Source organism: Pteronotus mesoamericanus, unplaced genomic scaffold, assembly GCF_021234165.1.
Source record: "Pteronotus mesoamericanus isolate MK-2021 breed Mesoamerican mustached bat unplaced genomic scaffold, CSHL_Meso_final contig_41, whole genome shotgun sequence".
NCBI lineage: Eukaryota > Metazoa > Chordata > Mammalia > Chiroptera > Mormoopidae > Pteronotus > Pteronotus mesoamericanus.
Window position 1 is genome coordinate 5,612,468 of NW_026555152.1, and position 9,663 is coordinate 5,622,130.

Here is a 9,663-nt window from a genome sequence, read left to right on the forward strand (position 1 = left end):
GCTTCGTGATACCTGGACACTGAGATAGGTAGGTACAGGACTGTCTGGTCGCACTCTGTGGCCAGGCTCGGCAAAGAAGCGGCACCAGAACGCAGTGTAGGTGCTGGTACTCAAGAGTGGAAAGCAGGCTGTGTCCCTGGGACTACCGGCTGCTATGAGCGCCGAGTGGCCGCGTACAGAGCACTTTAGGAAGCCCCGTGACTCCCAGGCCTGGGCGCGAGTGCCGAGACCGCGGTAGGCCGGCCTCACGGGTCCCACCTGACGCAGTTCTCAGTAGCTCCCGCGAGTGCTGGGCCAGTAGTAGAGCCTCTCCTCTCCACCCAGCGGGTTGGGGCGAAGAAGGGCTGGGGTCTGCCATTCCCCTTCCATGACCTCCCTCTAGCTAGACGATCCCAAGATGCAGCCTGGGCTTCTGGCCTCTTGCTTTAGTAGACTTTAGAGAGCGCAGCGGCCTCCGGGGGGAGCCCCTCTCGCCTCCCTGTCACAGCCTCCAGGATCCGAAAGGACAGTCACCTGCCACGGATTTTCCTCCGGGCAGGAGGAGGACAGCCCAGGTACTGGGGAGGTGAGCTCGAGAGAGCGCTCAGGGCTCCACCACCATTTCTGGGGTGACGCTGAACAAGCCGGCCATCCTTGAGGGCCATCTCTTTTCCGATTGGTTAACTTCTCTCTGACGGAGCTCCTTTCACTGGTGATTGGTTCAGATGCACCGCCTGTCACCTGCTTCTCTGTGGGAATCTAGGTCGCTTAGGGAAGCGTTGGGAAGAAGTTGGTTGGCTCCTTCAGCCCAGTTTGTTTATTGCAGTGGGAATCAAACCCAGGCGCGAGCCTCGGTCGGTCGCAACGGCCAGAAAAGGAACCAGTAGCCGGAGGAGGGCGGGGGTGGCAAGAAAGTGCAGTTTTAGAAGTAAATAGGAGACGCCTAACTCTGGCCGTATCGCAATAGGAAGGAAGACCTTTCAGAGAGGAGCTGTAATCCCAGGAGCAGTCCAGTGTAGGAGGCAAGGGCTAGTTTCTGTGGTGAGAGAAATGGCTTTCGGGGAGCTTTTTATGATCTAATTGTTTGGAAATCTAATTTTCTAGGTGAGCGTCTTAACAAAATTCACTGGAGAGTTAGTTTGCTTTGACTTTGCCCCAGAGTAGGAGGACTACTGGCCATTCCTAGCCTTCAAAGAGACAACTTACTGAATAATATAACTCTTTTATTGCTTCAAACGGGCAGCTCTCAAAAAAAAAAAAAAAAAAAAAAAAAAAAAGGCGCAAAAGCCATTGAAGAATGGACACCATTGCATATACTGAAAGCATGTTGAAAGGAAAATAAGGTATTCACTTTAATTGTGGTTATTATACAAAAAAGTACCTTTAAGAAAAAGCTCTTATATTCTGAATACTGTTAGGGTAGCTTGATTTTCTTACAGAATTCACATTCTTAAGTTGTTTGATACAAAAATCATGTTACTGCTTTACCTACCAAATATGCTCTTTACTAATTGTGATCTACTCCTATTGTTCTAAAAATAGAAATAAATCTTGACTCTTTAGTAATGTTAATTTGCATTTGATTGAGTAGTGCTACTAGATCTTTCCTTAAAAAATGACATAATTACTGTAAAAAATCTTTGAATTTGTAATTTAAGTTAGAATATGCATGAAATTGGATTGTTGCTTACTCATACACTAGTTTAGACTTGTAGGCTAATTTCACTTTATATTTAAAGTAGTTTGCTTCTTAAACACTGAGTCAGAGTTCCAACAGTTTCTTCACTGACAACCTAGTTATTTGATTGTCCAGCTTCTATTAATTCCTGTGCTATATTACATACCAGACATTGTTAAGGAATAGTTTATTTCATCCACAGAAACACCCAAGTTAGCTCTTAAAGATTGACCTGGTCCTACCCTGGAAAATTCTGAACAAGGGTTAGGGATGAGGTCTGGGCATCTCTATTTCTTAAAATTTTCTCTAGTGAGTTTGATGTTCACTCCCAATTGAGAACAGTTGCTTTAATGACTTGCTAAATAGATGTGTTTAAGAAATTCTAGGCCCTGACAGGGTAGCTCAGTTGGTTAGAGTGTCATCCCAATATGCCAAGGTTGCTGGGTTCCATCCCTGGTCAGGGCACATGCAAGAATCAACCAATGATGCATCAATAAGTGGAACAACGAATCAGTGTTTCTCCCCATCCCCCTGCCCCCATCAATAAAGGAAAATTTATAAAAAGAAATTCTAAAATACTTATGAAACTAATCATTTCCTCCCTCGATTTCCTTATAGGTTAAAAGTAAACCCCTCAGGGATGACATTTAAGTATAATCCCAAACTTATGTTTGCCTAGGCAATATCAGGACATTTCACTGGCACTCAGAAACCTCTGGAACTGACAATTCCAAGTTTAGGGATGATGTCTGAAATGTGGAGATGCAAAGTACTCTGATGCACTTTAACAAACCTCAGAGCCATGCATGGGGTATTTTTTTCCTGTTAGATTTAAGGAAACATCAACACCAAGTCTATTCAGTAAGCTAAATTATTTTTACCTCAACTAAGTACAGTTGGGTTGGGGGGGGCGTAATATGTTTATGAGCTTTACTTTGGGACAAATACCCTTGCTGAAAATAAATGTAAATAATAACCTCCCAATAGCCATTTGTTTATTAAATAAAGATGGTGTAGATTCAAGCTTAAAATTTGTATGCTAACATGAAGTACCCAGATATTTGAAACATTAATGAGGGCTTTCAGACCAACTTTACTGGAGAGTCAAAGAGTAAAAAATGAGATAATCACTTTGGAATTCAGGTATGAGAAATGTGTGGTGAAGCCAAATCCAGTCTGACTTAACCGAAGACTTTAGGCAAAGAAATAGGTCCAATGTGTTCTACTTCCTGGAAGCTGTTTTCCATGTTATATAAAAGTTCTCACAGCACAATTTGGCACTTGAAGTATTTGAGCAGGGGACAAAATTTACTAAAGAATATATTGCCCTGACTCGTGTAGCTCAGTGAGCTGAGCAACGTCCTGCAAATTGAAAGGTCACAGTTTATATACCCAGTCAGGGCACATGCCTGGGTTGCAGGCTGGGTCTCTGACTGGGGGTGTGCAAGAAGCAACTGACGAATGTTTCTCGTTCACATCAATGTTTCTCTCCCTCTCTCTCTCCCTTGCCCTCTCCCTAAAAAATAAATTTAAAATCTTAAAAAATAAAGTAAAAATAAAAAATATATAAATTAATTACATGACACCATGTGTAATCCGTGACTGACCCCTTGAATTTTTTTTTTTATATATATAGTGTTTGAACAGAAAGCCAGGAATCTCAGTATGAATCAGTCTAGATCTAGATCAGATGATGATGGTGAAGAAACCTCATTTCAAGACCATGATCATCATGAGAATGAGAGATGGCAGCAAGAGCGTCTCCACAGAGAGGAAGCTTATTATCAGTTTATTAATGAACTCAGTGATGAAGATTACCGGCTAATGAGAGACCATAATCTTTTAGGCACCCCTGGTAAGAGATGGGTAAAAGAGGAGACACGTTTTTCATCATCATAAGGAGCAATTACAAAACAAAGATAGCTTTTTTCCCCTTTCTCTCTCCCAAAATATAGTCTACTGTTTCTGTGAATTTAAGAACTTTTTAATATAACAAAACAGAAAATTCACTGGTTTCTATATTTTATAAGTAGGTTAAGAATATTACATATGGAGCACTGTTATACAAATACCAAACTAACAAGCAGATTAATGTACATAATAGTGTCAAATATTTAAATAGATGGCCCTATTTCTATTAAGTAATATTCCTACAAATAAAATTATGGTAGTTGTGTGTCCACTCTCCCCCTACCTGCCTCCCAGCTTATCCACATTTTCTCTTTCTGAGGTTTCAGTTACCCAAGGCAGTACATAAATTTTATGCTATTCTGAGTACCACGATGAAATCTTGTGCCATCCTGCCCTCAGCTTGAACCACCACTTTTGTCCATCGTATCATACTGCTTATGCTACCCACCCATTAGTCACTTAGTAACAGTGTCAGTTATCAGATTAGCTGTGGTGGTATCGTAGTACTTGTCTTCAGGTAACCTTATTTCACTTAATAATAGCCCCAAAGCCATTCACATAAATTTAATTACAGTATATTATCATTGTTCTGTTTTATTGTCATCGTTAATCTTTTACTGTGCCTTATTTAAAAATTAAACTTCCTCATAGATGTGTACGTATAGGAGAAAACTGTATATATAGGGTTCGTTACTATCCATGGTTTCGGGCATCCACTGGGAGTGTTGAAATGTATCCCCCACAGATAAGAGGGGACTGCTGTATTTAAAACTCAATTGGTACTCATTTGAGGTAATATAATTAATTTAGCTGAATTAATAATTGCCAAGAAGTCCAATGTGTTCTATAAAGTTTTTACAAATTTTACAGATGAACTCATTGATACTTGTATATTTGTGTATTATATGTTTATATAGTGCATATTTATGTATTGTATATTGAGGACCCTTACCACTGAACTGTTGAGGTAAAATTCAAGTATATAAAGATTTGAAGTTTTCTCTAGAAATACTCCCTCCTTAATTTCTTTTTAATTCTGATAAAAATTGATGGAATTATAGTTTATGGGTTCCTAAGTGCATTGACTGAGATCAATCTATTAATTTTTCAAATTAAATCGTAATTTAAATAAAATATTAATAAATGAACCAAAATGATGTGTATTTGCATCATTTATTTATTTTTAACTGTCTTTAATTTACAGAACATGAACACAATAAAATGTCTTCTACGGCTAAAGAGTAGTCTTATTCTTCATGAGTTATAATAAAACTTAGTTAATTTAAAGTTTTTAATTTCAGTGAGTAATTTTTCATTATTGTAGGAGAAATAACATCAGAAGAACTACAACAGCGGTTAGATGGAGTCAAGGAACAATTAGCATCTCAACCTGACTTGAGAAATGGGACAGATACCAGAGGTATTGTGGACTCCTTTCCATAAGGAACAAGTTTTATTTGAGCAATTGCAGAAGTGAATTTACTGGATCTTGTACAATATGTTTGTTTTAAATGTTTCCCAGTTTTGATGTGCTACTCAGATAGTAGTTATGTGTTATATGCAAAGCAGTATAATTAGGCAATATAGGACAGGAGTTGAATATAGAGATGTCTTACACAGATTGCCTTCAGGGAGCTTGTATATATGAAATAGTGTACAATTAAGTTAATTTCCAGCATAGTTCTTTTTAATCTTATAATGTACACAATATCTTTATAAAGTAATACAACTAAACCTAGTTTCTAAAAATTTATGCAGAGCAATACAGGAAGACTGAGTCAGGAAACCTGTTTTTCTTGTTTTGTTGTTCTTGTGTTTGCTTTGTCATTTTATTGAACAAACACTAAGTCACAATACAAGAAGTTCTGATAAAAAAAACAAAGTGCTTGTGCAAAGAATTCAAACTGAGCAAAAGGTATATAAAGTTAAAAGTAAAGCCAACTTGATGTCCCTCTTACCAGTTCCACTTCCTTCCCTAGATATATTCATTACTAGTGGTTTCATATGTAATATCAAGAACACTATACTAGTTAGGGCAAAGACTATTAACCAAAAAATGCAATGGCTCAGTGAGTTAGAAGTTTATTTCTCCTTCATGTTAACAGGCTAGGGAAGATAGGCAAATTTTGCTCCAGAAAGCCTCCTGGGACCTGTCTAGCCAGCAGAGTTTCTATAACTGTGCCGTCCACAAGTCCCTATTTAAATTCAAATGAAATTAAAAAAATACAATGCCTCAGTTATGTTAGCCACGTGTGGCTAGTGGCTTCTGCATTGGACAGGATAGATATAGAACATCTCCACTATGACACAAAGTTTTATTGGCTCCAGCTGCTCCAGGGTACTATTTGCCTGATGGAGATAAGTCACAACCATATTTAGGTTGCAGCTGGCATGAAGGAGATACAGGCACGAACCTGAAAGTAAGACATATTCCTATTCCATTGATGAGAACTTAGTGACGTGGCCACATGACCATTACACTGGGAGAAGGGTAAGAAAGATTTTGTTAGATAAATAGTGACCTCTTGGATACACACCCTCATCACTACATTCTAGTAACTAAAGAAAGAAGTAGCATTTAGAATGATTAATGTTTACCTGCCTTTTACTCAGGTCTTTTTCCAAATTAAAATGGAAACTGGGTATTAACCGTTTTCCTATTGTATGTTTAGATATGTAAATTGTACTACCATATTGAAAATATACTTACCACGTGTAAAATAGCATATATATTTAGAATATGGCTAAAGTTGCTGTTTATTTTGACAACAGCAGCTGATTAACAGCTTTAAGTCAACATTTTAAAAAGCTTTTTATGAGAGATTGCACTAATGAAATGAAACCAAAGTAGTCTCATTTAATAGCTGTTTTTGAGTAGAACAAACTTTAAAGTCTATATAGTTAATGTGAATTAGAATACTTTTCATTCAGTTTGTTTATTTTTTAAGTACTTTTTATTGTAATTTTTTATTACCATTCAGTCCCCTTATATCCTCCTCTCTCCTGAGAGTCACCGCACTATTGTCTATTTCTGTGAGTCTTTTTTCCTTTTTGCTCAGTTATTCACTAACTGTAATCCACTGGTTAAATTGGAAAACTTAAGCTTACCATGGTAGCAGAGTCAGAGTCAAAGAAATTTTCCAGGGACACATTTATCTCTAAACTGATTCATTAAGCAATATTAATTGATAGTCTGATTTGTACCAGATACTGTTGTAAGAGGTTGGGGGTTTAATAGTGAATAAACCCTAGTCTTCATGGAGCTTAAATTCTAAATGCATAGAAAATATAATTTATTATATTGCATATAATAGCTAACATTGAGTTTTTCCTGTGTGCCAGGTATTGTACTATTCATTTTATATACAATAGCTTATTTTATCCTCATGATAACTCTGTGACAGCTCTCTCCAATTTATATATAAGGATAGAGCTGTAGAGAACTTAAATAACCTGCCTAAAGTTTCCAAGTTTCACATAAATACAGATAATGTACTTCTAACAATGTATTCAGAAAGCCACATTTCTTTAGCTGTATATTTTTGGCAGTTCCTGAGAAACAGGATAAAGTTCCCAAGGTTACAAAAATACCTAGATGCAAAAACATTTATTGAGTTACCTTTACCAGAGGGATTCCACAAATTTAAATGAATTATATATAAATTTTGCCACTGTATTTTATTAACATTGCCATATAAATGTATAATTTTGGTATGGGAAATATTTTTTATTTGCCTTAGTATTTTGCCAATAATAAGCATATAGAAAGCAGGAGTGAGGGTTTTTTTTTCACAGCTTTGCATAAATAGTATTTAAAGTTTTATAATATATAAGTATGTATTATAATATGCTTATAGCATACACTTTCTTTTAGAAAGTTGGTTTCTTGCCATTTTTCATTCATTAAAATGCACAGATGTTCTTAAATATAATTTAATTTAATAAAAATTTTTTCTTACAAGCTTTCAATTAAAATCTAAGGACAGATTTTAAGAATTTGTCTTAAGTTGATTTGGTTTGCTTCCCAGAGTCAGAAGTCACTAGAGAAAGTTCAAATGAAGATTCTCTGCTAGAATGGTTGAATATCTTTCATCATACAGGCAATGCAATTCGAAGTGGACAGAATGGGAACCAAACTTGGAGAGCTATGAGTCGAATGAACCCTAATAGTGGAGAGTTTCGATTTAGTCTGGAAATCCACATCAATCATGAGAACAGAGGATCTGAAACTCATGATGAAGATTATACAGTCATTCCACTTTCAGACATCAGCAGTGATCATTCTACAAATAGACAGCAAAGATCAGCTAGTCCTGTGGCTAGGCGAACAAGAAGCCAAACCTCACTGAATTTCAGTGGTAATAGTTCCAACATTCGAAGAACTAGGCTTGGCTCAAGAGGGCAAAATTCAGTAGAAGGATCTTTCTCAATGTCAGGAAGATTAAGAAATGAAACCGGGAGAGCAGTTGGCATTCCAAGAAGTAGGGCTCGACGTGCTAATTTCAGTAGTCACACAAACCAGTCAGGTGGTAGTGAAGTGGGGCAAAGGGAGGGACAGCGATTTGGAGCAGCACATGTTTGGGAAAATGGGGCTAGAAGTAATGTTACAGTGAGGAATACAAACCAAGGATTAGAGCCAATAAGATTACAATCTACTTTCAATAGTCGAAGCCGTTCACCAATTCAAAGACAAAGGGGCACTGTTGATCATAATTCACAAAGGGAAGGTAGACCTGTACAACAAACAATTAGAAGGTCTGTTAGGAGGAGAAGTATAACTCATGTCTTCTTAGAACAAGATAGAGCACGCAGAGGTAGAGCATATACCCAATTCTCTAACTCAAGACTTGTGTCAAGAATAACAGTAGAAGAAGGAGAAGAATCTAGTAGATCCACAACTGCTGTACGACATCCAACAATCACCCTGGACCTTCAAGTGAGAAGGATTCGCCCTGGAGAGAGCAGAGATGGGGACAGTATTGCAAACAGAACTCGATCTAGAGTAGGACTCACAGAAAATACAGTCACCATCGAAAGCAATAGCAGAGGCTTTCAACGAACTATTTCTCGTTTAGAGCAGTCAGGTATTCGGACCTATGTTAGTACCATAACAGTTCCTCTTCATAGAATATCTGAGAATGAGCTTGTTGAACCATCCTCAGTGGCCCTTCAGTCGATTTTAAGACAAATAATGGCTGGATTTGGAGAACTGAGTTCTGTAATGGAGACTGAATCTGAGTCAGAGATTCAGAGAAATGGTCAGCATTTATCCGAGATACACTCAGAACTAAGGAACCCTGGTCCAGTGAATGACATCAGCCAGCACCATGGAGCTTCATCTCAGGCCAGGCGAGCCCAAGAAGACAGCACTGGAATGGGTGGTGAAAATGAGACCACACAGCCTCACACACAAAACAGTGATAGAAGTGGTAGGCAGTTGGGAAATCCAAATAACTTAGTGGAAACTGGAACACTACCTATTCTTCACCTTGCTCACTTCTTTTTACTACATGAAGGTAATGGTGATGATCACATACGTGGTTTAAACAAAGAGCAGATTGATAATCTTTCTACCCGGAACTATGATCCTAACAGTATTGACAGTGAACTAGGTAAAATTTGTAGTGTTTGTATCAGTGACTATGTAACTGGAAACAAGCTCAGGCAGTTACCTTGCATGCATGAATTTCACATCCATTGTATTGACCGATGGCTCTCAGAGAATTGCACTTGTCCTGTCTGTCGGCAGCCTGTCTTAGGGTCTAGTACAGCACACAATGGATGAAGTGATGGGTTTATTCAAATACTGCATTTTAGTAGAGCTGAGTATTCAAGCATTCTTTTGTTGAGTTATTTATGAAGAGCTAACCAGGATGAAAAATAACAGATTATTATAGTTTAAACTACTTTTGTATGCCTTTTAAACTTGTTAAAAAGAAAACATGTATATAAAATTTAAAATACAAATGTTAAATTATCCAAAAGTACAGAATAGTTACTATTTCTAGAGCCAAATAACCTTCAAAATGCTTTTATTTTGGTAATTTTGTCATGCTAAGCACATTTGTATATGCTGCACAGTTCAGTACATTAAA

The 9,663-nt window shown here is 37.6% G+C and overlaps 1 protein-coding gene across 1 annotated transcript; it reads left to right on the forward strand.

The window, feature by feature from the left end:
* Positions 1 to 1,287: 1,287 nt before the first annotated feature.
* RNF6 (ring finger protein 6) lies at positions 1,288 to 9,353 on the forward strand. Its single transcript, XM_054577065.1, has 4 exons — positions 1,288 to 1,322; positions 3,294 to 3,512; positions 4,893 to 4,988; positions 7,597 to 9,353. Exons 2-4 carry the CDS (start codon positions 3,323 to 3,325, stop codon positions 9,351 to 9,353), a joined length of 2,043 nt encoding a protein of 680 aa, XP_054433040.1. The 5' UTR covers positions 1,288 to 1,322; positions 3,294 to 3,322.
* The last annotated feature ends 310 nt before the right edge of the window (positions 9,354 to 9,663 follow it).

Bases quoted from the DNA above. Each gene is read 5' to 3' on its own strand.
- RNF6 (XM_054577065.1), top strand. From the start codon at position 3,323: ATGAATCAGTCTAGATCTAGATCAGATGATGATGGTGAAGAAACCTCA. The intron at 3,513-4,892 runs GTAAGAGATGGG...TCATTATTGTAG, and splicing joins TAATCTTTTAGGCACCCCTG to GAGAAATAACATCAGAAGAA. The intron at 4,989-7,596 runs GTATTGTGGACT...TTTGCTTCCCAG, and splicing joins AAATGGGACAGATACCAGAG to AGTCAGAAGTCACTAGAGAA.